This window comes from Coffea arabica, chromosome 6e, assembly GCF_036785885.1.
Source record: "Coffea arabica cultivar ET-39 chromosome 6e, Coffea Arabica ET-39 HiFi, whole genome shotgun sequence".
Lineage (NCBI taxonomy): Eukaryota > Viridiplantae > Streptophyta > Magnoliopsida > Gentianales > Rubiaceae > Coffea > Coffea arabica.
In genome coordinates this window covers 49,771,046-49,799,041 of record NC_092321.1, presented here as the reverse complement: position 1 = coordinate 49,799,041, position 27,996 = coordinate 49,771,046, and the positions used below count along the sequence as shown (strand labels likewise).

At 35.6% G+C, this 27,996-nt stretch overlaps 1 protein-coding gene across 6 annotated transcripts; it reads right to left on the bottom strand.

Annotated features, from left to right (window-relative positions):
- Positions 1-5: 5 nt before the first annotated feature.
- On the bottom strand, positions 6-27,802 carry LOC113695090 (protein NUCLEOLAR FACTOR 1). 6 transcript variants are annotated; one of them, XM_072055781.1, is made up of 25 exons: positions 27,513-27,802; positions 26,159-26,256; positions 25,985-26,092; positions 25,742-25,901; positions 23,967-24,040; positions 22,619-22,796; positions 21,636-21,780; positions 20,296-20,419; positions 18,481-18,578; positions 18,185-18,310; positions 12,092-12,172; positions 11,082-11,263; positions 9,535-9,607; positions 7,508-7,567; positions 7,266-7,304; positions 6,890-6,978; positions 6,342-6,406; positions 5,402-5,448; positions 4,313-4,372; positions 3,931-4,002; positions 2,134-2,163; positions 1,945-2,039; positions 1,686-1,791; positions 780-842; positions 8-694 (listed from the first exon to the last, which is right to left on the bottom strand). In XM_072055781.1, exons 2-25 carry the CDS (start codon positions 26,187-26,189, stop codon positions 524-526), a joined length of 2,277 nt encoding a protein of 758 aa, XP_071911882.1. In that variant the 5' UTR covers positions 26,190-26,256; positions 27,513-27,802; the 3' UTR covers positions 8-523. The 6 variants fall into 6 exon arrangements, 5 of the variants coding, with proteins under 5 accessions (XP_071911885.1, XP_071911882.1, XP_071911884.1 ...); XM_072055783.1 differs by having other exon boundaries at positions 27,518-27,802; XM_072055782.1 differs by lacking the exon at positions 27,513-27,802 and adding an exon at positions 26,456-27,278.
- Positions 27,803-27,996: the final 194 nt, after the last annotated feature.

Genomic DNA, 27,996 nt, shown 5'->3' with positions numbered 1-27,996 from the left:
TATAACCATTACTGCATCAATATTCAAGAGTAAGCCCTCCAATTTCTGGTCTCAAACAAGTCAGACTTGCTTAATAAACTAAAAGTTCTACATTAAATCAGAAAAGAAAAAAGAAGTTAGTAATAGTCCAAGCAATGTCCTTGAGTGCTTTCTTCTATACCCTGATTTTGCACAAAATGTGTCTTTTAACATATCCAATCCATGATAAAGAGTTTCGAGTTTAGTTCTCTCACAAGTCAAAATTGCTCAAGTTGAATTACTGGAAAGCACTGCTAGTAAGAACGTGACAAAAAGGAAGATAAAACAAGGAAAGTCCTCCATGAAACATGATTACACTGAAGTTCGGTGAACTTGAGAGCATACTTGATATTACTATCCCCTTAAATGTTTGTTTGTGAAGCAAATCTGTTTGTGCATTTTTTTTTTTTTTTTTTTTTTGTGAAGCAAATCTTCTTGTTGTTGTTGTTGCCACTTTAACTAGTAAATAGGGAAGAATTTCCTCACAGGACTCTGGAGCACCTAATCAAATTTCAATCTCTATGAACTTTGTCTTCAGAGAGAATAAGAATAGAAAATTTTCAAGGGACACTTTCATTTCATTGCATGCTCGAAAAGATCTTACCCGGAACTGATCAAAACGAGAAAATAGCACGGTACAAGACATGTTTTGAGATCCTTCGAGCATATTTACTATCTGAAATACACGACAATGGTACTTCAATCAAAATTCCTCAATAGACAGGAGAAAAGGAAACATATGCTTACAGAATAAATTGTACCTCAGGGTAAAATTCTTTCCTCTCCGGAAGAGAATAAATGATCAATTTCTGAATAGCACGGATCTATACACAAGAAACTTAGGATCAAAATAATGTCATATGTTCAATCTGAAAGCTTGTTAAAACTATTAGGAAAACAATGAAATCCTAACCTCTGAGGTCAACTCTCATGGTACAACATTTCAATCTAGAAAACTTAGAGACAAACACACTGTGTGTATGGCTATGAACGGTGAGAAAGCCATGAACTCATATAGGACAAATATTAAGAGAATGACTTCTAAAATAAGATTAAATATTATGAGAATGACTTCTAAAATAAGATTAAACTTCACTAATCTACTTGTATCTTGATTTCCCTTCTTTAATTCTGAAACATCAAAGTTAGATTTTTGGATATACATGTAATTTGCCTCAAATATGAAAGTATCAAGAGGATGAAATGCATAGGAGAGATGCTGTTATCAGCAGTATTATGCATCATTGCAATTATAAACAAATAGACCAGAAGATTCTCATCAATTATATTAATTCAGGTCCAGTTTTTGATATCTCATCAATACAGCAAAGCCTTGTAATCCTAAAGCACTTATTTCTTATTTAAGTAAACGTTTTAGCCATATGTAATTTTAAGAATTCAACTAGAAGATAGCGTCATTTTAAAGTTCTGTGAAACAAAGTCAAATCACTGTGCCAGAAATAACATTGATCACCAATAGACCATGGTTTCTCCCTTTTCTTCATCAGTTTTGTTGTCAAAAAAAAAAAAAATCATGCAGCAGCATAAATGATCTAATATCTATTTTCTCAACTAGTTTTACAGCCCACCAATCTTAATTGACTTAAGAGTACAATAAAGGTGGTAGTAGGAAACACCAGAAAGAAGACAAAAAAGAAACTAAGAACCTTGTATCTGTGGTAGAAGTGAGCTCTCTCAGTGTATAGCATGATTTTCCGCTGTCCTTGGAAGAACCAAACTCGCCCACGAGATATATCACTTTGTTTGGTGTACCTAAATAGGACAAAGAAATTGCTATCAAACGTGGAGATAGTCAACCGTTTGCATCAAACTCAAATATTGTGCTGAAGAAAATGTGAATTAAACCAGCACAATCTAAAAAATAAAAAATAAAAAAAAATAAAGAAAAAGGTGATTGCTCCTTACTCTCCAAGAAGGCAGAATGATGCTTCTTGAGATTTCAAAAAATTTCGGAGTCGAACAAACTCGAAATAAGAACTAATACATAGCATAATTCCACCCTGCATAAATGGAAAGGTTCATAAATGTTCAATATGATCTTAAGACCAGATGTTCTCAGAAAATTATCAACCAATTCAAACAAGAAATAAATACCTGGATAGAGTCTTTTATTTTGGGAAACACCTGCAATGAGAATAAGTTGCATCTGGATAAACTTAGCATAAGAGAACAATGCTTCCCGAGAAAAAGACTAACCATGAGAGTTATGATTAACTTAACCATGCAAAAAGATCCTCTCAATTAAGTCTCAAGTAGAATTACATACCATAAACTGAATTCATAATTTTTAACTCCAATTTACAAGGGGCAGAGATCATTTCAATGCAGTTAGCAAAGGTAGTAAACAGTAAGAATGCAAAATGAAGCAGATGAAGATGGTGATGCATCCAAAAGAAGCTTCAGAATTGCTTCAATCACAGGCAAATGACACAAATGTAATTGATATTGTACTTCAATTCCCTAAATCTAGTCTAGAAATTCGGCCCTTAATGATGTTAGTCCCATAGTCCTCCTCTGTTTTCAAAACTCCTGAAAAGCCTAATAACGTCTTTTAAATGTTATTTCAGATTGGCAATTAGTGTTTACCATCTCTGGAACCATGAAAGTTTCAAAATACCATTCTCTCTGGTCCTTCTATGCCTTTCCTTCCAGTAGTCTCTTTTTTTTTTTTTTATACCTTTCAAACTCTTGTATGCAACTTCCCGGTGTCTATTCTGATTTCAATTTCATCACCTACAAGCTCAAGTGATTATCATGTTCACAATTGAAACAGAAGTCAATATGATATGTTCAGACTTAGTTCTGCCTGTTTAAGCAGGAAAGACAACATATGGACTCCGAAGAGCGAGTGCAGAACTGTGATCCCATCAGATAATTCATCTTTTCTCTCAACTATTTACTCACTTCGAGAATGCAAACTGTCTCTGGTACAACACTGACTGAAGCTTAGACACTGTTGAGTTCAACACTATATGTGAAATATTGGAAACCAAATTGTCTAAGATGATAGATGCCAAGTCCTGTATATTTTTACATGCACCCAACTTATGAAACCTGACTTTATTTTCCCTTTTCTTTTGGATAGAATTCCCCAATCTAAGGGTACTTTAAATAGCTCATTATGAAATGCAGTTGGTTTTCAGGTTTATTTCAACTAGGGAAAGCACATGCATTGCATACATTTTCTGATAATAGACAAAGACCATTCATTTCACCATTTACAGAAGTTCAGCAGAAAAGTGAGGAAGCTCATTGAGGACATACTCCCTGGAAATAAAAAATTTCTTGCATTCATGACAAAATGTTTTCTAATTCAGATTAAATGCATTCTTACAGAGGGCCTGATAATGCTTTCTTACTGATCTCATCTCTTTTTGGGCCAACATGTCTCCTTTCCTATGTTGCATGCATAGTTGCCATACTGAAAACACCTTCATCTGAGTTCTAACCCTGCATTTGTTTTCCGTAGAGTTGGGAAAAGACCTATAATCCCACTTGCTACAATTTTCTTAATCTAACCCAGAAGGGAAGTTCCACTTCCCTACCCTCTGCAATATAATCATGCACTTGGATTTTTTCTCTTTTTTGGTCAACGTGCTGTAAGTGTGAATACGTGACATTGCATCTTGGTGAAATTCTAATCAATTTCTTGATCATGTATATTTCACAAAGGACAAACTGGAAACATAGATATAAAAATGCACTGTACTGAAACTTTAACGCTGGCCACTGACCCAACTCTATCAAAGCAAACGAGTCACCAATGTGAATGATTATCTGTAATATCTAAAAATAAACTACATAGGTCCAAATGGAAATAATATGCTGCAGCAACTTTGTTGTCAATATATATTGCACCATCTAAAGTGACAATCCAGCTATCAAACAAACCTTCTTACAAAAATACTGGAAACGAGCATCATCAACATCTGCAATCGAGTCTGCTTCAAACCGCTCGTATATCTGTCATGTTCAAATAAGGGACAAAACAAACAAGAAGACTAGATGAAGGTTCTTCTACGAGTTGATTGATATACAAGAAATATTAGGTGGTAATCCAAAATAAAAGTTTAACAGCAATCTTGCTGGAAAAAAAAAAAGCAAATCCTAAACATCTAAATTTTGCTTAAACACACATTAATACTACAACCCACAAGTATATATGGAAAATTAGCAGTTGCGGTCATTAGCAAAGATTTCTTTTCAACAATATTATCATGTAATAATTGGTCTACCATACAAGCAAAAGCCTATCCCCTGAAGACTAACTGACCTGCCGTACAGGGATCAATACTTTTGGAAGAACACCTTTATAGAGGCACACCAACTTGACCTGCACAAAGACCTCAATCACTGTAACTTGCTACAAGGACATAGACTATGAGCCTGTTTTTATGTTAAGCAAGAAGATCATACACATTATTTACCATCAAGTCATGTTCAATCACATTTCCTTTTAAAGAGAAAACACGAAACAGTTATGCAATGTTTTGCCCCTAACATGTTGGATGATCGGGGTGGAAGCATATTAGAGATTCCTTTACAGTTGAGGGAAATGCATAAGCATCCATACTTCAGACCTCTTGCAATTAGTCACGGAAAGTTAATGTAGGAGGATGAGGTTATTATTGAAGTTTAATGAAGAAAATTGGCCACTTTGCCTCACACTTCCCAATCTAAAATCTTCTTGTAAGACGCATTGCATGAGAAAAATGAAACAAAGTAAATCAGACTCATGTTAGGCTCATGTTAGCGCTTCAGTCCAATATAGCAAGTAAATTTCAAGCAGAGGAATTTCACCAAAATTTCCTCATTCCTCCCCAAAATTGGTGATACTTCATTTTGGAGCTAAGGGGAAAAAATAATGCAACTGGAGCAGGCAACCAGCATTGGCAAGAGCCCCAAAATTTAACCTACATATCTTCACCAACAAGATGATAAGCATTCCACCCATAGCATCAGCAGCTATAATACTGCCAAATTAGTAATCTGGAAATGAGAATTAGAGTGGGCAATTTGAACAAATCAAAACTCTCAGGCTTAACTGTTCGAAAAGAAAGAAAATGAAATTTATAGAATGAAAGACTGCAGAAGTGATAAAAAAAAAGTTTCAGTTACAACTATACTGAACTGTATTCATTTACTTCTCCCTTCACAAGGTTGGTGTAAACAAATATAAGGCAAGGGCTCACACTTGGGTAGACCCCATCTTCAAAGACCCAATGGCCCAAATTGGGGTCTTTGAAGACTGGGTCTACACAAGTTTTGGCCTTTTAATATTCATGGATAGTTAAAATCAAAATAGTCAACTAAACATGCCAATAATATCTACATGCACTTAAAGTTATGAATTTGGGCAAACCTTTCCCTCGTAGTTAAGGCAGTGCCGATTGAACAGTGAATTGACGTCTGAAAAAGAGAATGGCAGAGTGAAGCGTCAAAAGAATTATCAGCTCCAACTGTTGTCTAAGTATCTTATGAGGAATTTTAAAGTTCAAATGCATTGGTTTGCATGAACAGTCTCAATTCCATACATCCAAAGAAACAGTTCATCTTTTATGACACATAAAACAAAGAAAGCACAAAATAGTCTTTAGAATGCACATTTTATGTGTAAAAGTAGCCTGCGTAATATATAAAGATGAGGATCAGAAAAAGGATTCCTGTGGAGCATTATAGGATCTTTTTGTTTTCTTTTTATATTTTTTATCTGCAAAGTGGGTGTGCACTTCTTATCTTCTCTTTTTGTTATGGGCATTGGCTAGTTGTTTTGTGGGTGGGGGTAATGCATGAGGTGGTTAGTTTACTATTCTATTTGGACGAAAGGCCTAAATGCATGAGGTGGTACTAGTTTACTTTCATCCCCACCCACATACCAACATTAAGCATGATCAAGAAGAGAAAAATTTATAAAAAGCGCAAAAAAAAATAATAAAAAGAAGAAAAGAAAACAGAAAATCCTATATACTTGGTGCAACATATATCTTCAGAGGTTAAATTGGAGTCAAAAAGCATTTAGCTAAAAAGTCCACATTGCTGTTTAAGGGAACTAGTTAACAGCTGAGGCTATTGTTTAGATGTTGGATTTAGGTTTACAGTTACAAAATAACATTCTTCAAAATCCAGAAGTAATGGAATTATTTCCTTCGCGTTTGGCCTTATGATCCACTCTTAGAGAGGTCAAATCAAACATCTCATAAACTGCATTTGGCAGTCCAAAACATAAAATGTTATATACATGCAACAACTATTCTTAAAGCAACAGTTACACATAATGAAATTAACAATGTGCAAGTAATTACCTGGGTTTAAGTGAGAACCTAGAATTATTGTTTGTCGATAGAATTGCGCTTGTCCATCTAGGTACCTAGAAGCAAGAAAGCAAAAGTTTACGTGGTGTCACACAAATTTAAGAGATCAGATGTTATGAAGGATGATCATTTTTATTGCAAAACAGAGTTATTCCCGCTTGCCTTACCTTTTCAAAAGCTGCTTAAGAAAAAGTTAATCCTTCAAATGTTGTGTGAAAATAAAAGATATATTTGTCCTATAAGTTTTGAAAAGGAAAAGGACATTTACAAATCAGCCTTTTGGGCTCAAAATAAAAAGGCAGAAGTCAAAGGCAAATGAGAACACCTGAAAACAACTTAAAACCTAAAAACAGCTAGAATCAACTAATATTAAAGTAACAAGAATACACAATCCTTGACTCAGATATTTAAAAATAAATTATTAATATTCCAGAAGCTAGGAAATGTAGCAGAAAGAAGACCGAGTATGACAGGAAATACATAGGGCTCATCGAAAGGTGGATGTTTGCCCATAGAGAAAGGTAGGAATAAAAATATACCATGGTCGTATGCGCATTATATCAGTTCCATGCTGCTTCACAGGTAACCGGTTTAATTGTTCAACTACTGTGTTCACATGAGACCAATTCTGCAGATCAAATGAGGACAACAAAAAAGTAAACAAAAAGTTATTAGGAAATGTGCACTTTGTATCAGTTTCAAGCTGCTTGGCACCACATTATTGTTTCAACAACTGTATATAGCTGGGACTCATTCTTAAAGGCCATACACCTAAAACAAGGAAGGGAAGTAGTATCCATTCTCCTCCTTTTATACGAGCCCGGTTGGAGGGGAAGTGTGGGAGAAGGGAGAAATGACTACTTAACTTGAATAAAGGAACCAACAAAACAAAACTCTACCAGAAAATAAAGTCACCTGCATTAGTATGACATCTGCGTGGTCAATAATCAAAACCTGGAAGATGCAAAAGCCCTCAATTAATTGAAGCGAAACAATTAAAGAATTTATTAAGATAAATATTGAATCATCATGGTAGTGATTAAGTTCAACCAATAAAACGTTCTTTTCAGCCCAAATGCACACAAACCCAAACACACACATGCTTATATACGTAAATATTAAATGGAAATTACATGGCTTAGAACTAAATAGTTTACCTCTATGGAGGAAAGATAATCAATATCCTTTTCTTTCTCTACTTCTGCCGCGCCAATTTTCTGTAAATTGCCAAATAGAACAAATCATTATGCATATCACACTTTAAGAGAGAAAGGAGGTGATTGAAAATTCATCTGTTCTCGGCAAACCACCCCAAAATTAGAGAGAGATTGAAAACCAAAAAAACAAGATTCTCTTTAGTCATAATGACATTTTTGAGCCATAGAAAACAAAATGACCATCTCTATTGAATCATAATTTGGAAAAAATACAGACCTTTTAGTGATTATGGTTTTTCAAAGCTCAATCAGTAAACTAAAGTAGAGGTCTAATCTCATCAGTAAAATCAAGGTCACCTTATGCTTTAAAAAAAATACTACACTACTGAATCCTGACAGGGCTAAGAATTGATTTCCACTCTCGGAGTCTAGCCAAACTTTTAATTTATTGAAAACAACAATTTTTGGGTTTTAATCAAATCTGTTAAATCCCACCTTGTTGCACTATCCTAAAATATATTGATCTGCATTCTTTTTTTCTTTAACAGAATATCAAGAACTACTTCAACTTATATTAGATTTAAAATTCCCAGATGATAGAACATGTTACAAAGCCATATTGGTTAGCTATTATGAAAGAATATGTTCCACAAAATTTGGGCTTCATTGTGTTCTACAAAACTAGGGTTTCACTTGAATACAGCCTGTTCCCGGCTGTACGCTTTACTCCATGTGCTTATTTTTCTGATGATCTTTTAAGAGAACCCTTCGATTATTTTAACCAAATTTACAGGCAAGTTAATAATCCCCACTCCCTTTATTGCAGGAAAAAGGAAAAGGTAGTTGAGTTTTGATGGTCATAGAAATGGAGCGCATTTTAAAATCCAATAAGCCCTAACTCTGACCCCCACGATAACAATCTCAAAAGGCATACTGCTCCACATTATTATGATCTATACTTGAAACCTCGTTACAAACCTCAATGTCCTAATATGATTTTTTAGAGCAAAATTGAACATTTTATTGATAAGAATAGTAAGCTTGTACACAGAATGTAGAATTTCTACTGCATCAATAGTACTCTATGCTATACAATACTAGTCATCTAAAACAAGTCAGAGGTAGTCCTGACTCTACAGCCAATTCCCAGCTTGCCTTGTTTACTGGAAATTTTCCACAACCCGCCACTACATCTCTTACAGCAGTCAGCACTTCATGAACAATGTCCTCTTCTTTTACAGGCATGTGTTTGAATAAAGCTTGGTTTCTAGCCTTCCAGATTTTTTAAGCTTGTTAGATGCAACAGTTTGGGTCCTAGTTTAGGTTTGGACTTTTGAGGGTTTACAAGCCTCATAACAGTTGCTAAGGCAGTGGATCCACGACTAGAGATGACACACCTAAACAACAAATAAATAAATGAAGGCCTAAAAATCATTTCAAGACTTGAAGGCTGGTAACTGGTAGAGGTGCTCTAAATATAGGTCAAAAAGTTACAGAATAAAAGTACAATCTATCAATCCTTTAAATACGTATTATACAGTTCCTTCTAAATTTACTACTGTCATGTAAACATTTCCGTTGAATGCGACTATTAGTTTCTTGTATTACATAAAAAATGTGGAGTAACTCAGCCAACTGGATGGTTGAATTGTACTGCTAAAATTTCTTGGTTAAAATTAAAAGTTGGACCAAAAATTGGGTTGGACTACACCTCTTTATGATGCCCAATTGAACCACATAATTTTTTGTTAACTGGTTAACACTAAAAACCTACATAAATTTCCAAAAAATCTGAAAACTGGTCATAATCACCGCTAACAAACACAGTATAGATAGCAAAAAGATAATACACAGTAAACAAGCAGCCAAGGGAGCAATCCATGATGAGGAGTTTATAGTTTACTGGCAAGATTTTCAACCTATAGCAATCCAAAACTCAAAACATGCTCGATGCAGATAAAAGAGATCACATGGCATAGTATGCATAGCATTAAGAACCAAATCACCGTGACCAGTTAAAGACTCACAGTGATCAAACCAAGAGGGGAAGCAACTATTATGTCTGAGGAATAAAAATCAGCATATAACTTGATCTTCCTCCTGCCAATAAACAATCAAATGAAGAAATATTATTAGAAGCAAAACACCAAAGCTTAATAATCAGAATAATGAAGACACCTCAGGGCTTTTCCAAATCTTCAAGAACAACACGATTAATAAGGAACCAGAGCTTGAAAAGAATATGTGATTTCAAAACAGAACAAATTACTATTGTGCATCAGAGAAAGAATAAAGAAGTTATTTCACAGCTAAAAACTAGTATGCATGATTTCTCAATGGACTATACAATTCTTTCGGATTCATACATATAACAATAAATCCAACTTAACCCTCAAATTGTGCCTAATCACCATTTTGTCATTATCAACAATTCCCTAGCTCATCTTATGAAGAATCTCTTTTGAAGTCTCTGCAGATTTTTTCCACTCATGAAAATGACCTTACTTCAATCAGAAGAACTAAAACTCACTACTTGGTAAATTTTTAAAGCAATATTACTAGGCCAATCGCTCTAAGCATGCACCAAGAGCCCTTTGGTGGTTAGTGGTTACTGGTAAATTAGGTCTGATGCCTGGATGTTGAAGTATTTTAGCCTGCCGAGGGGAATTGAGGGATGGAAGTTCCTGTCCCATCAACACCTCCACAAGCAATGGTGATAGGGAAGACTTTTCTTGAGAACCAGGAAGAAGCTTCAAACCAATATGTTAAAATAAAATAAAAGGAACCATGTTATGCAATCATGTCCTGTTATATTAAACATTAAACAAACTCACACACTTCCCACAAAACATATCATGTGATGCTTAGACTGCAGAAAGTCACCGTCAGCTCTTTCCAAAAAAGAAATCTCTTGACAAAGTTCAAAACCTCCTTTTATTTGATGCTAACCCAGCCAATCATTTCAAACCATCTATTTCCTTGGTACTAAGAAACGACAAAGTCGATACTCCTAGAATGCAAGCCTTCCCAGTCAAAGACATTTAAAGAATATAATTTCATATAACTAAGTTCTGTCACAATGCCAAGGGTCATGGAGGGAACTGTGTTAGAGCATGAGTAGTCAGAATTTTCAAGGTTACTTATTCAACTGATTGCTATAGCTTTGGCAACTGGTCCAAATCAGTACATTATTAAATCATATACCATAAAATTGCACAATGGGATAAAAAGCATGAATTACTTTGCAGCCTTTAGATGTCCTCATCAAGTTAATGAAGGGTGACAACTTAATACGAGAAAAAAGCTAAACATATGAAAACAAATGACTGTAATGTTAGACTTGGCTTAGTCACAACGGACAGCCAAAAGCCCAAATGATTTTATTTCTCCAAGAAATTACAATCAATATAAAAAAATACAAGCATTGCTCCATTCATCTTTTCAGAAAACACCCAATGAATGCGTAAGAATTGACATGCAATAGAAAAAGGAGCTCCCTAAAGAAGTCTGCTCAAACAGAGTCAAATAATTAAGAATCTCTCAATAGTCAACAAGTCAAGATCAGATATTTTACCCCATATACTTGATGCCTATCATGAAATGATCATTGTTATTCCCACCAAACAATGACTGAAAGTCAGAAGGTTTAGAGGACTTCTTTCTTTTTGAGTTCTCAACATCCTCATCCTCCTCCTCACTTTCAACTCCTCCACTCCCAAACTCCTCAGTAAAGCGATCCATGTGTTCAATATTAACCTGGGGAATAGGACAATGCAGAAAATGCATTGAAGAGACTGTTCATTTTAATGACAATCAATAACTATAGCAACAAAAGACTGATTAACTCCACACAGATGACCTATGCAAATGCCCAAATAATGACAAGAAGCAAAGATTATAAGACATCATATTTGCAGCTACCACAGTCAATTTAGTCCCTTTAAGTTCTAAGCATCACAATTATCCAGACTCCACAAGAACGCGATTGGAGAACTTAGAATGCTCGTCTCCTCTTCTACTCAGTCCATGTAGAATCTACTGTTTAGTTGGAAAAATGGAGATCCATAACCAGTCTAGGAGGACCATTTGCCAGTCTCCCGCGTGTCAGCATGAACATTACACCACACACATTCAAAAACACATTAAAATCTCCTTAATTTCTTCCCATGGAAGCAATAAGAAATATATGCCATCGTTGTTCCTACTTCTTGAGCATAGTTGAAATTTTTAGTCACAATCAGTAATTATCGTACAGAAGACTGGCTTTTCTTTTTGGTCACTAGCATGCGAATGTGCATCTTGACATGCATTGCATTCTTTTGCCCAAGTCAATGGAAAGTCATATCCGGGCGTAAGACCATGTATGTGCTCCAGTCCATAAAGTATCACTGTCCATCAGGCAAGTTGTATTAAGTGCAGAAGACTGAAAAGTCATTGTCGACAACACAACAGATACATTTGAGTTTTCGATAAGAAGTTATGCAAGAATAGTGCTAAACAAGAAGATAACCAGCCTCAGTGGGCTCTTATGCACAAAAACTCGTTGACCTTTCCTACCAGTGCTCTAGTACAGTGCAGCAATACCTTATGCTTTGAAGGGGTTAACTGGATCAACCTCTTTACTACCCAAAATGCAATGCTTGCTAAAGGCAAAAGGATCAATACCTGAAAATTAAAACAAAAACAAGGGCAAAAGCTTATCTTCTGAAAGTGTCAACATTAAAGCAATTAAGAATCTTAAGAGTGTGCCCAGGACATCAAAACTAAAATGTATAAGAAAGTTGTCAGACGCATAAAACAAATATGAAAGAAACTTTAAGCATCCTTCAATCCTCCCTTAATTTCAAACTTGAGTCAGTTGCTTCTGCATCCTGTTAGTCTCTTTCCCAAGTGGATTTTCAGACATGTATAGAGTGTCTACAATGTAGGTATAAACTTCCGAGGTGAGAAAATTAACAGGAAGAAGTTCATTACATTAACCTATCTGTACGTCTTGTGGGTTAAGATAGTAGCACATGATTGGTGAAAGATCTTGGCGATGAAACAGAGATGCCAAGTTGTCCATGCAGGCACCTCCGATCAATACTTTCTAATCTTTGGCACCATGGTTTTGGAACTCAAGAACAAGCTCTGCTCTATGATAATCACTTAACAAAGGCGTCAAGTAGTTCACGTGAAAAGAAAGGCAAACTTTCAGAATCTTTTCACTTTTCAAATATCCATTCCCTTGCATCGGTCACTGTCTGTATCAGATATAAGAGGGTCCGAAAACTGCAGCACTTTTGAAATTCAAGGGTGTTACAGATTATATGCAGGCTGATTTGTAGGGATTAGATAGCTGTCACAGATTGATATAGGCTGATTTGTAGGGATTAGATAGCTAACAAATGTAGGCTAGTTTGTAGCCTAAATTATAGGAATTAGAGGACTGATTTATTGTAATAGGATATCTTCCTATTATAGGATGTCTATACCTGTATATATACCCTTACGATTGATGAATAAAAATATGGGGAATTTATTCTCTTCCTCTGAAATTCACATGGTATCAGAGCAAGGTTTGTTCATAAATTTTTTTTCTGGGTTGTTGGGTGTGAGGGAAGCTGCTGCCATATTCAAGGTACAGGCTTTAGAGGTTCCTTTATAGACACCGCCAACTCAGGGAGGTACGTAGTACCGATTGGTCAGAACCCAGCACCTCTCCTCTGTCTCTCGACGCTATTTTGCATACCTGTTTGTGGGTCAACATCGATCTAGGTGTGGGACTTGGCTACAACAGGTTTTTCTTGTGGGTAATCTGTTATCTTGTTGAATTTTCTTAGCAATTATGTCTGACAAAAAGCCTGGAGTTGTTTCTGATATAGTTCCGCTGGTTTCAAAAATCACGGAACATAAGTTAAATGGAATTAATTTTCTTGATTGGAACAATACTATTGAATTATATCTGCTCAGTATTTCTATGGATGGCCATCTGACTGATGATCCACCTACGGATGACTCTAAATTGTCTTGGATGAGAGAGGATGCTCGCTTGTATATACAGATCCGTAATTCTATTGATAGTGAGGTGGTTGGTCTGGTTACTCATTGTAAGACAGTAAAACAATTAATGAACTATTTACAGTTCTTATATTCTGGAAAAGGAAATTTCTCTCGTATCTATGATGTTTGCAAGGATTTTTACAGGGCAGATAAAGGAGACAAGTCTCTCACCAGTTATTTTATGGACTTCAAGAAAACATATGAAGAGCTCAATATGCTGCTTCCCTTCAGTTGTGATGTGGAGGAACAACGAAATCAGCGAGAGAAGATGGCGGTTATGAGTTTTCTAGCCGGTCTTCCGTCTGAATTTGAGACTGCTAAATCTCAAATTCTTTCCGGTTCAGAAATTTCCAGTCTAGAAGATGCTTTTCGAAGGGTTCTCCGTACAGAGAATACGTTACCTGTTCTATCTACTCAGCCTAACAGTGTTCTTCTTAGCCGAACTACCACAGCTGATTCAGGAAGACAACACTACAGGAGTAATGGCAACAGTACGAGCATGGGGTCGGGGCCCAACCACTCTGATAAGAATACTAGCAACCATGGACAGGAGCAAGGAGAGATTGTATGTCACTACTGTCATAAACCAGGTCATATCAAGCGAGACTGTCGGAAGCTGCAGTATAAGAAGGCTCACTCTGCCCATATTGCATCTAGTTGTGCGACCTCTGACAAGCATGTTACAATATCTGCGGATGAGTATGCTAGATTGACTCAGTTTCAAGAAACAGTGAAACAGCCATCCGGTCATGTTACTGCTCCTGTCGAGACAGGTAAACCCAATGCATGTCTTGTTTCCTCTTCTCCAAAATGGGTCATTGATTCTGGTGCTACTGATCACATGACAGGTAATCCTAGTTTACTTTCTAACTTTCAGCCACATAAATTTATCACTCCTGTTACTTTAGCCGATGGTTCAACATCCAGTGTTATTGGGTCTGGAACCACTCAGCCCACATCATCTCTCCATTTATCATCTGTTCTGAGTCTACCACAACTATCTTTTAATCTGATTTCTGTCAGCAAACTTACTCGTGCTCTTAATTGTTGTGTCTCATTTTTTCCTGGTTATTGTTCATTTCAGGATCTCATGACGAAGAAGATTATTGGTGAGGGACATGAGTCTGACGGTCTCTACATTCTTGATACACCGAAACCAGGGTCTATAGCTTGTGCTGGAACAATCTCTCCTTTTGAAGCACATTGTCGATTGGGTCATCCTTCGCTTTCTATGTTGAAGAAACTTTGTCCTCAGTTTTCAAACATTACTTCATTAGATTGTGAGTCTTGTCAGTTTGCTAAACATCATCGTCTTAGTTCTAGTCCTAGAATCAATAAGCGAGCTACTGCTCCCTTCGAGTTAGTACATTCTGATGTTTGGGGTCCTTGTCCAGTTACCTCTAAAACTGGTTTCAGATATTTTGTTACCTTTGTGGATGATTATTCTAGAATGACATGGCTTTATTTGATGCAAAGTCGCTCAGAACTATTTCTTCACTTTTCTTCCTTTTGTGCTGAAATTCGAACCCAATTTGGTAAACCTGTACAAATTTTGCGAAGTGATAATGCAAAAGAATATGTTTCAAGCAGTTTTCAGAAATACATGCTTGAGCAGGGTATTCTTCATCAGACCTCTTGTGTTGACACCCCTTCTCAAAATGGGGTTGCCGAGAGAAAGAATAGACACCTTCTTGAAACTGCTCGAGCTTTGTTATTTCAAATGAAGGTTCCTAAATGTTTCTGGGCTGATGCTCTATCTACTGCTTGTTTTCTAATCAATCGTATGCCTTCCTCTGTTTTGTCTGGTAATACTCCTTTCCACACTCTATTTCCAAATAAACAGTTGTTTCCTATAGAACCAAAGATATTCGGTTGTACTTGTTTTGTTCGGGATGTTCGTCCTCAAGTTACAAAACTTGATCCTAAGTCCTTAAAGTGTATGTTTCTGGGTTATTCTCGCATGCAAAAAGGGTATCGTTGTTATTGTCCTAGTCTTGGTAAGTATCTTGTGTCTGCTGATGTTACTTTTTTGGAACAAACACCTTTATCTTCATCTTCAGGCTCTTCAAGTTCTGTGAGTCCAGGGGAGGATGATGATTTGTTAATCTATAGTGTTATACCAAATTTGGGTCCGCCTCCTTCTACACCGGTTAAGCCTCCCATCAAATATACCTACTCACGTCGGGCACATCAGCCCAGTTCTGACTTGGTCCTTGAGTCTCCAGAATCATGTCCTGATGAACCAGTCTCTTTGTCATCAGATCCGGCTGCCAACGATGATCTTGATCTCCCTATTGCTCACAGAAAAGGTAAACGTGCATGTACTTATCCAATCTCTTCAGTTGTTTCCTACCATCATTTGTCTTCCTCTTCTTGTGCTTTTCTTACATCCCTAGACACTGTTTCTGTACCTAAGACTGTTCGAGAGGCATTAGCTCATCCCGGATGGCGGACTGCTATGATTGAGGAAATGAATGCTCTAGATGTCAATGGTACATGGACTTTGGTTACCTTACCTGCAGGTAAACAAGCCATTGGATGTAAATGGGTGTTTACTGTCAAAATGAATTCTGATGGCTCCATTTCTCGATTGAAAGCTCGACTTGTTGCTAAAGGATATGCTCAAATTTATGGGGTGGATTATCATGATACTTTTTCTCCTGTTGCTAAACTTGCTTCGGTCAGGTTGTTTATCTCCCTTGCTGCAGCTTATGACTGGCCTCTGCATCAGTTAGACATCAAGAATGCCTTTCTTCATGGTGATCTTCAGGAGGAGGTATATATGGAGCAACCACCTGGTTTTGTTGCTCAAGGGGGGTATGGGAAAGGGAAAGTCTGTCGTCTGCAAAAATCTCTATATGGCTTGAAACAGAGTCCTCGGGCTTGGTTTGGAAAATTTAGCCAAGCTATTGAGAAATTTGGGATGCAGAAAAGCAAGTCAGATCATTCTATTTTCTATAGACACTCTAATGGAGGTATTATTCTGTTAGTTGTATATGTGGATGATATTGTAATCACAGGTAGCGACTCTAGCGGAATTTCGTCTCTAAAGTCCTTTCTTCATACTCAGTTCTATACCAAAGACTTGGGGATGTTAAAGTATTTCTTGGGAGTTGAAGTTAGCAGGAGTAAGAAGGGAATCTTTCTATCACAGAGAAAGTATGTACTTGATTTACTGTCGGAGTCGGGAAAGTTGGGTGCTAAACCATGTAGTACCCCAATGGTTCCTAATTTACAATTAACCAAAGAAGGTGAATTGTGTGCAGATCCTGAGAGGTACAGAAGACTAATCGGAAAGTTGAATTATCTTACTGTGACACGTCCTGATATTGCTTATTCAGTGAGTGTGTTAAGCCAATATATGTCCTCACCAACTGTTGACCATTGGAAAGCAGTCGAACAAGTTTTGCACTATTTAAAATGTGCTCCTGGACGTGGAATCCTATATGGCAATCATGGTCATACTAGGATTGAATGTTTTTCAGATTCAGATTGGGCAGGGTGTAAGGAAGATAGGAGATCTACTTCAGGATATTGTGTTTTTGTTGGGGGAAATTTGGTCTCATGGAAGAGTAAGAAACAGAATGTCGTCTCACGATCCAGTGCGGAAGCTGAATATAGAGCTATGGCCAAGTCTGTGTGTGAAGTCATATGGGTATATCAGCTCCTTAGTGAAGTAGGAATTAAGGTCTCAGTACCTGCCAAGCTATGGTGTGATAATCAAGCTGCACTTCACATTGCTTCCAATCCAGTCTTTCATGAACGAACGAAACACATTGAGATTGATTGTCACTTCGTTCGTGAAAAGATCCAACAAGGTTTGATCACTACAGGTTATGTGAAGACTGGAGAACAATTAGGTGATATATTCACAAAAGCTCTTAACGGGGTCCGGATTGATTATCTATGTAACAAGCTGGGCATGATTAATATCTATGCTCCAGCTTGAGGGGGAGTGTTACAGATTATATGCAGGCTGATTTGTAGGGATTAGATAGCTGTTACAGATTATATGTAGGCTGATTTGTAGGGATTAGATAGCTGTCACAGATTGATATAGGCTGATTTGTAGGGATTAGATAGCTAACAAATGTAGGCTAGTTTGTAGCCTAAATTATAGGAATTAGAGGACTGATTTATTGTAATAGGATATCTTCCTATTATAGGATGTCTATACCTGTATATATACCCTTACGATTGATGAATAAAAATATGGGGAATTTATTCTCTTCCTCTGAAATTCACAAAGGGCAAGGTAGCTCCAAAGCAAATATTGACAAAACCAGAAAGCCTACGAAGTGAAGTTCAAATTTGCCAGGAGAAGGCACAGCTCTTTCTGACCTTAAGTCTACCTAACAATTACTAATAGATGGAGAAACTTGCGCATACATTAGGTTTACCAATTTATAGTAACTGTTCATTGAGCAAAAGATAGCCACTTAGATGAAAAATAAATTGATTACATGACAAAGGGGGAAAAAGATCATAAGAACAACACCAGACTAGTAAGAAAGAACGGAATAGATAAACAGCCAATTAAGACAACCAGAATAAATAAACAGACGCATGGAAGAAAATTTTGTGCATAACCTTTCTTATGTGCAGAATTACACCTAGAGCAAGCACTATGAATACCTTAGGACGAGTAAACCCATGGTCCAGGAAACCATCACCATTGAGAATGCCCCCTTGTCCTTGAGCATCAGCCACTTTTGCATCATTTTTACTGATCAAATCCCTTGTTCTCAAAACATGATTTAACTGCATACCACTGTTTTATCAGCAGTTTGAAATACACAATGTTGTTTTGCTTCTCATTACAAAATGATGCTATAACAATTAAAAATCCATATAGAGAAAGTTGGAAAGGAAATGCCAATTCAAAACACAAAGGTAATGACCAAAATACAAGTATAAAACCATATACATACAGTGTGCAATACATAAGCATCCAGGATACTCGAGTCCTCTTGACCTTTAAGATAAAAAGGCTTCTTGTTATGGTGTAATACATCCCGATAGCTGTTGCCTACAGAAATAGTGTGATTGGAAGATTATATGTACAACTTTTAACTGATGAATATAACCCCATTGAACAAGCAAGAGTTTATCATAAAGCAACAATCATCTCAATTCTCTAGAATGTGCCAAAAAGTGATTGACTATCAATTGTTAACGCAAAATAAGCTCAGAGTGACAAAAAAGGGAAAATATTATAGCAAATATAAGCTGAATCATAAGGCTCAATCCCAAACTGCACTTTAAAAAGGACCACTTCATGTTAAATAACTTATATTCTAGTTGCTGATCTTTGATAAGTTAAACAACTATTGCAGAAAGGGGGTCAAGCATGGAAGAAAATCGAAAATAAAGTCCAAAGGCATCTCAGAGAATCACAAGGTTTTCAGTCATTTTATATCATCTACACTGAGAAGCATATATATATCTTGCTCGTGGTTGACTCTGATTCCCTAGAATAAAATAATGGACAGCTTAGACGTTAAAAGGAATCTCCTAGTTGCCCCTAAACTTTGCCTTTTAAATAGATAAATAAACATTTGGTTTGCAGAAATATACATTCTTTAAAAAAAAAAAAAAAAAAAAAAGAATGCACTATGAAGACCATCTAAACATACACGGGGCATTGACACCTTTCCGCCTACCAAAGAAAAAGGGGAAAAGCAAAAGTACTCTTAATGTAAAAAATATACACCTGTATGCTTTTAACATTTGTTATGCAATACATGCTCAATAACATGCCAGTTTGTCAACATTAAATCTGTTCATCAATGTTTGATGCAAAATGAAACCCAACTAAAGAATCACATAATTGAACCTGAAGTAATACACAGCAAGCATCAATTAGATTGAATTTAGAAGCAATACCAATTAAACCAAACAAAGATGACCAAGAAAATTGCGTTAACACCAATTAATTTCTTATGTCTTTTGCTGAGTATTCCAGCATTGTTAAGATATGTCATCCAGGGTAATAAAAAACCTAGCCTTTTCCAATCAACTGCTTGTAAATAACATTGTAACCCCTAGACCTAGTCTTTAAAAGTTTCTGATGCAAAGTGCAGAATGAAAGTACAACCTGACAAAGCCACTTTTGTTTTTTGAGATATAAATTTGGGACTCTCAAGAAACCAAACTCAACCAGGAAGGGCAACTATAATAAATAATTATGCAAAATGCAATTCTCAAGAAAATTATACAAAAATTAAGCCAACTGAAGGAGTCAAAAAGAATTTTATATTTATGTGGATAAATCCATATTGCCTTCGTTATTATGAAATCTGAACACAATGATTGAAGAACTTAGGAGGAATAGAAACTAATATAGTTAAATTTTCCTTGAATGTTTCTAGAACTAAATCTCGCTAACAAGAATTTCTTCTTCAGAGTAAGTATGATTCATTCTTTCACATGTATCAGACTGCTACTGGTTCATACACAATTTCTGGTGCCAAGTGATAGGGCCAAAGTAAATTCAGTAACAGCACAAAAATAAACTAACAAACAGGATAGACCTAAAGGTTTATAAGCACTTTTAAACATGCCAAGCATGCTATAAGTTGTTCCACACAAAAGTTAACACCACAAAATTCCTGTTCCAAGGTGACAGCAAATGCTACAATCTAATTCAACGTCACATTGATGAAAACCATCACCACTATTAATCATAAGTAACATAAGAAGTTTGAGTGGCAGAAAGGTGTGGCCAAGTTTGTTAGATCACTTACAGATGGAGAAAAAGAATCTCTGCTCAGATGATTGAAAATCAGTGCCGCCAGATCCTTGGTAGACATCTACCCAATGCTTATACAATCTTGGCTTGAGGCCACACATTTCATTCATGTCAATGTCCTGCATAAACAGTCATCAATTACTTGTCCTGCTACTCTCGGAACTATACTCAAGTCCTTTTAAATAGAGTCTATAAAGGAGATCAAAAAGATCTCAAAAGGCAACAACAGACAAAGTGCAGGGTGCACCAATAAAGACTCCATTAATTTCCCTTTGCTGCAACATCAACGACTTCTAACTAGCGTAACATTTTTACACAGTCCACACAGCACTAGAATGCGGAACCAAATCACAGAAACACATAACAGAAAGGAAGAAAGAAAGTTGTAAATAGAGGAGAAAGCACTCTCCTCCAATATCAAAACAAAAGGCATAGAAGATAGTTTAAATTTCATAAGCTACCTTAAAAAAAAAAAAATTAAACCTATCCAAGATCATCAGATGATACCAAGTGGGTGAAGTTAAATAACAGCAAAATTTAATCTATAAACACCAAGTTGTACATCTTTATCTTTCAATGATTTGTAGAGATAAACATACTAATGCAACAAGAAATATGAATGAACTCAAAACATTCATGACTCCTAGATAAATAGCGAAATGAGCTCAGGGCTCAAGCATATTGATTGATGATCATATGGTTGTGGAAAAGATAAGGGCAAAATTGGCTTTAAAAAGTCAAGAACTATGATACATTAAAAAAAATGCTCCAAAAGAATAAAAGTAAACGACTACCTTCCCATAAAATCCTCAGCTAATGCAACATGAACACAGGCAATAAATCATGTATTGAGCTTAGTCATGCCACCATCTAAGAACTAGATCATGAAATACAATGATAGATGATGTTCAAAGATACTCTAAATGATAAGCACTGCCATACCACACTGCAAACAGGACTTAACCTACAAAATTCTCTCCCAGTGCTAACAAACAAAGAGTATTTGGCGCTAAAAGACCAAATAGTAGGATATTACCCTAAAATCTTCCTTATCCACCCACAAAAAACAGGTCATGAATATTAAAAGAGTTGTTTTGCTTCAGGAGAAACTGATTTTTTGTATGCTTGTGGGAGGGAGGGTCCAACTGCAGCATCGTATGCCCAAAACTTGAAGTAAATAAACACAATGGGCTATTAGATCCACACAAATCCGCATCAATCAACCACTAGGCTAAAGGAACCAGAATTACAAGACGATAACTATTACAACAGTTAGAGCTCTTTGCATGCAGAAACTCACCATATCAACCAACAGTTATAATTAAAGAGATCTACCTTCAAAAAACAGTCTCCAGTTCCTCTCCACTTGCAATTGGGTGCACGAAGAGCAGGAACTTCCCATTTGTAATTCCATTTCCTCTTGAATAAGTTGTCAACCTCTCCTTGAGATAATTTATATTCCAAGTGACTGCTGAATGTACTACAAGTTCAGAAACCTCAAGTTAGGTATATAGACAGTTCTTGTGTCCCATATATTTTCGGTGGGGGTAGAACATCGTATTAGAATGCAGAACAGTTGTTGCACTGGTTCCAAAAGGAATAGGAAAACATGTTAAAAATGTTAAAGACCATCTACATTGAAAAACATGTAAAAGATCGCCCATGAAATTCTATACTTGTGTTCGATTAATTTCTTAGTCAGGTATAAATTCCTTGCAATCATTCAAACTAGGAAATTACAAGGTTTCTCGTACAGTGCAAAGTTTACAACAAAATATATATATATATATAAGAAAAGTCTCGTCGTAGAAACGCGAATAGGAAAAGCACAACTTCAAAACAAATTTATCACTTTCCTTGGAGATTTAAATTTATAAAACAAAACTGGCATAATGCACAGTAAAGAAGCACCTACATATCATACCCTCTCTCTTTTGCAGTAACTAGTCAAACTAGGTACATGATCATTAAATGAATACGCCATCACAAATTCCATTAAGAAGGGCAACAAAATAAAGATCAATGATCCAAAGGAAGAATAAAAAGAAGTCAATGAGCAAATTTGATAATGACAACAAAAAGACTCCAAAATGCTCGCATTTCAGTGCCATAATGTATCTATCATTTCCTTGGTGGATAAAAATTAGATTATAGACAACCAAAGTTTGTCCTTGCTTTTTTAAAAACATAAGTTGATTTCCTTTTCGCTTTCCACCTTTGTCCTTTTCGCTTTCCACCTTTGTTTGTTTTATAAGAAAAAATGGAATCCCAAAAGCGATAATAGAAAAACCAATGCAATTTATGTCATGTAAGAATACCTTCTGCTGGTAATGGATTCAACATTTGTTCTCGAATCATGTTCTTCGTCTGAGTCAGAGGCACCAATCTCTCCATCATCTGATCCAGAATCTTCACTCTTTTCTGTAGAACCCGGCACACCACTTTCTTTGGCACCATTTATCATTTCAATTCTTCTAGGAGACTCATCAATACTCCCTAATTCAAAAAAATAAATAAATAAATCAATATTCAACAGTCAACTACCCAAGCAGCTCACATTACAAAATGACATAACAAGTTGATTGCATCACTACTCTTACCACACCATAAATTATCAACATATCAGCTTTAGGCAAGATTACTAATTTTTTTAGTTGGAAAAATATAAAAGCAACGCCGATAGGGTTGTAGTAATCAATTGAGCAATTAAAGATCATGCCTTCCATAGTTTTTCTTATTGTTTGTATTGTTATGGTTGCTTATTTGAAAAGTTGTGCTTCTGAGGTGATTTCAGACTATAAGCAATTGCTTATAACTTGAAAATTTATCTAATTTTTCAACTGAATATTTTGGTGATAAAAGATATGCCCAAGTAATTAATGATATCTAACCATTCACTTTAACTTGATAACTTCCGATATATGAACAGACTTCGACATGTTGTACAGGAAAAAAGAACAAAAATCCATTTTAACCCATGTGTATCAATAAATAAAAAATACTAATTCCAAGACACAAAAAGTGTTTTATCCCTCCGATGATGCAAAGATGTTTAAATTTTACATCAAGGAAAGATTATTAACTTTTATTTTCCATCTCATCTATGCACCCAAGGCAGTAGGATTAAAGAATACTAGTTGAACTTTTCTCCAAAATTATTATTATGCCCAGTTTTAAATATAACAAGTTTAACACTTTAGCCCCCACAGAATCTGAAACATGACATAATTCCAATCCTTCACATAAGTAAGCTAATGTGAGCATTAATGATCAAAACTTGTGCTCTAAAAAATTTTCAAGCTACAGTAACTAGCGTGCAAGCTCATCACCACATGTTTTCACCTAAATAACATAGTGGACTATGTGCTCAATACATTCTATCCAAATTATCATAGTGCTTGAAACTAATAAACAAGCCGATTAACTGAAAACATGGAACCAAGAAACCCAGTACAATCTATGATGGAGGTAATAATCAACATGTAAACTTACGGGTCAACTAGGCAAAGGCTCAGCAAAAGCATTAAAGGATATAACAATAATAATGTGATGCATTGAAGTTTACATTTAATGAGAAGAGAATGAAAGGCATTATACTTCCTTGTAACCAAATGAAGCAACAAAATACAAATTCTACAACTGATTCATAAAGAGCATATTGTCTACCTTCATTGTCATCTTCAACCTCACTTTCTGATTCATCATCTTCTGTATCACTTTTCCCTTCTTCTCCTCTTTTTCTATTCACAGGAGAAACACTTTTCTTATGTAAGTTTTCACAGACTAAATAAATTGACATCATGAATTGAGTTTCTTCTTCTCTTTTTCTATTCACAGGAGAGACACTTTTCTTATGTAAGTTTTCACAGGACTAAATAAATCAACATCATGAATTCATTCAATGCAACTAGAATAGTAAAAAAAATCAGCCAAGTGTCTACAGAAACATGGAGAATTACTTTTGAGAATAACAATGATTGATTTGACTGACCTCCTAACCATGAAAAAAGTTATGCATGAGAAAACTAACAATTCTTATGCAGTGAAACACATCAGTTACACTATCGCGGTGACAAAACTTATTCCAAGAACCATCTGCGTGCCTCATCACGACAAGAACAGCTTTCAAGGACTTGTATTTTTTAACTTTCATTTCTCATAATCAACATTAAACAGTTCACCCTACACTAATCACCAGTTTGACTAGATACTTGAAATCAAACTTACTGAAATAATTTCCATCCTCTGTAACTCATTTATGCTTTCCATAATTTTTTTCGTCTTTGTTAAAGCACAGGCTGTGATTACCAGGAAAACAAAACCATATATCTTCCATAAGCAAAGAAAAAATGTTCATATACCTTTTACAAACAAAATAAATTAAGGATTAGCACCTATTGTTTCAGGGAAAGAGATTAAAGACATCACTACATCTGTTTCTCCACCTCTTTCATCACAATTTTTTGCCATTACCAATGATCATCAAACAATGTAAAATACTGATTAATGGAGAAGCAATTGATGCTTTTAACATTAACAAAATCCCGAAAAAATGTCATTTGACACTTCAATTCCACAATAACAAAGCAATTATGATTATCTTACAAAAGAAAACTTAACAAACCCCAAAAACACTAGGGGAATATGCTACAGTGCACCTCAATGCCCTAGTTCTTGGGAACCCACCAACCTCCACTCATAGCACTATTTCAACATGCTCTTATAACATGTATTCCTTTTATCCATAGAGCAAATCAAATTTATTTCCAGAATGACAATTAGCAACCTCAAGCAATGCATTACATATACCAAAACAGCACTTTCTACATTAAATTGCCAATCATCCAAGTCATAGTTTCCAAATGATAGGCTTTCAAAACCAACTAAAGTCCCACAGGTTCAATCAGCAAATTTTAAACGCATGAAACCATCAATATGTAATAATTAACCCGCAAAATCAAAAGGGGGTATGATAAAAATAAAAACATGCAATACATATAACAAATGATAGACTTTCAAAACCAACGAAAGTCCCACAGGTACAATCAGCAAATTTTAAACGCATTAAACAATCAATATGTAATAATTAACCAGCAAAATCAAAAGGGGGCATACTACGCAGATAAAAATAAAAACATGTAATACATAACAAACTCTTATAACATGTATTCCTTTATTCGCAAAGTACACTGAATTTATTTCCAGACTGGCCATTATAAAACTCAAGCAAACATTCAAAGCAATGAAAACAGCACTTTCTACATTGAAAATTCCACTATCATCATCAAGACATTATCCAAATGATCGACTATGGTCAATCAGCAAATTTTAAACACATAAAACCATCAAGAAGTAAATAATTCACCATCACAATCAAAAGGGGGTATATTTCACAGATTAAGAAAAAGGGGGACACAGATTTTGTAGCACCAGAGCACTACCTTTGCTTAATCGCATTTGCAATTAATTGACTACTTGATCCCAACCTCTTCAATAAATTGTCATACATTGTTGGCTTTCTGTTAAAAACAATATCCTCTTCTACTTCTTCTTCTTCTTTGGTTTCTAATTCAGCCTCAGAATTTTCATCAGACCAATCCTCTAGAACATTTAAAAAAGACAAAAAAAATCACTAATAACAAAAAAAATCCTTAAAAGAAAACTAAAATGTAATACTGGCTCACCTGAGTCATTTTCTAGAGGATGCTTAGGTACAAGTTTTTCTGCTCCAGGATTTAGCTTCAGATTTTTGAACTTCTTAAATGGCTTTGAACTGTTCACTCTCTTCAATCCTATATACGATGTACCTATTAATAAGTATAAACGAACATTACGAAGCAAACTAAAGGAAATTTTACCTCTTTTTCTTGCAAATCCTGGTTTTCCCATTGAAACTTGATTCTTCAAGCTTTGTTGGAGCTCTGGGACGTTAATAAGTTAAAGAAGAAGAGAAACCCTAAACAAAATCAAAACCACAAATTAAAAAAAGGGTGTTATACAAAAATTGAACTAAAATAAATATACAAAATTAAAACAAATAAAGCGAATAAATAAATAAATGAAATGAAAACATTCAAAAGGCATGCAATTAAGCACATAAAGTCACATAGGGGCACATAGGGTCAAGTAAAGTCAAATAAAGGGGTAGAGTGTACCTCCCTTGAATTGGTGCCCTAAGGAAACGAAATTACTTATTTACCCCCCAAAAACAAAGAAAAGGTCAAGGCATCACTTTAATTGAGAAAATTAAAGAAAATATGCAAACACAAGCTCAATTGGTCATAACCCTTAAAATTATGAATTAAATGCAGTTTAAACAAAGCATGGTGGTTAATTGAAGCAAACAAGCAATGGAGTTGTGAAATTAAAGCTGCAAAGGACCAAATTACAAATATCAGAAAGTTTTTAGGGCCTAATCACGATTTCCAGAACTTTGGGGCCAAAATTGAAGGAAAGATAAAGTTCAGGGACTAATTTGAAATTATAGCAGGGACCCCATTGAAAGCATTTATAAAAGTCTTGGGGTCAAATTATGAAGTCCTAAAAACTTTGGGGTTAAATTACAAAGAAGGAGAAGATGGAGGGGCTGAAATTATAAATTAAACAAATACTCATCTTCCCCAGACGGGTTCTACATCAGAGTCAGACGGCCATTTCCGTCCTTCTTTGCAATCAGAGCCATACCGAAAGTCAATTTCAAAACTAGCCATTCCAATAGACAACGAAATCCACAAACAAAAACTCCCTCTCCTCACATTAATTTGAATTCATACAAAAGGGGACAATATGAAACGGCAAAACAGAAACAGGTGCCGCACACAAGCCCCTCAGGATCAAAACTATCCTTTCTACCATGAAAATCAGATTTTATGTTTTGACAAAACATTGAACTTACTGTCTTTTCATTTTCTTAACACGCAAAGTGCAGATGAATCATCTATCAAGTAGAACTTTCAATTAGACAATTCATCGAACAACAAATGGGCATTAAAAACTTCAGTGATTCCCTACTCCAATGAAATCACGGCTAGCCTCAAAATTGTCAAAAAAAAACCAGAAATTCAACCGAATCAACAAATAAAGCAGTAATCTTTCACCAAGAAATTGCGATAAAGAAACGTAGGCAGTCCACCAAGAAATTGTGATAAAAAAAACACCAGAGAGCTTCAAGCGTCCATGCTTAAAAAACTGAAATTTGAAGGAAGAAGACACCTTACAAAACTCTTGCTTGATGAAAATTCGCAGGTGATGATGGTGGGTTCGGTGAGGTGGTGGCGGCTATGAGCGGCGGCGGTTCCGGCAGCTCTTCAGATGAACCTTCCTTGCTCTGTTTTTTCGCAGCTTTGCTCCTCTGCTTTTCCTTGGCTCTGGTTTCTTCTAGCCGCCAACCCTTGCTCTTGTTTTTCCTCAGGGTGCGTTTGGTTCTACACAATTGGAATTCTATTGAATTAGAATTCTATGAATTGGAATTCCAAAACATTAGAATTCTTTTGTTTGAGTAATGCATAGAATTGATACAGAATTCATTTGAAATTCCAAATTCTTTATTTGGACAGGAGAAGAATTCATTAAAAATTAGAATTGTTTCCAACTAACATTTCCTTACATAAAAAATTTCTTTTTTTACTATATAATAATTTTTTAACATTTAGCTAATTGTTACTAAAGCTTTAAGGAAAAAGCCAATTAGTGCCTT

Coding starts and splice junctions, on each gene's coding strand:
- LOC113695090 (XM_072055781.1), bottom strand. CDS start 26,189: ATGGGAAAACCAGGATTTGCAAGAAAAAGAG. Junction 4,373..5,401: donor GCCTTAACTACGAGGGAAAG/GTTTGCCCAAAT, acceptor GTCTTTGTGCAG/GTCAAGTTGGTGTGCCTCTA. Junction 1,792..1,944: donor TCATTCTGCCTTCTTGGAGA/GTAAGGAGCAAT, acceptor TGTCCTATTTAG/GTACACCAAACAAAGTGATA.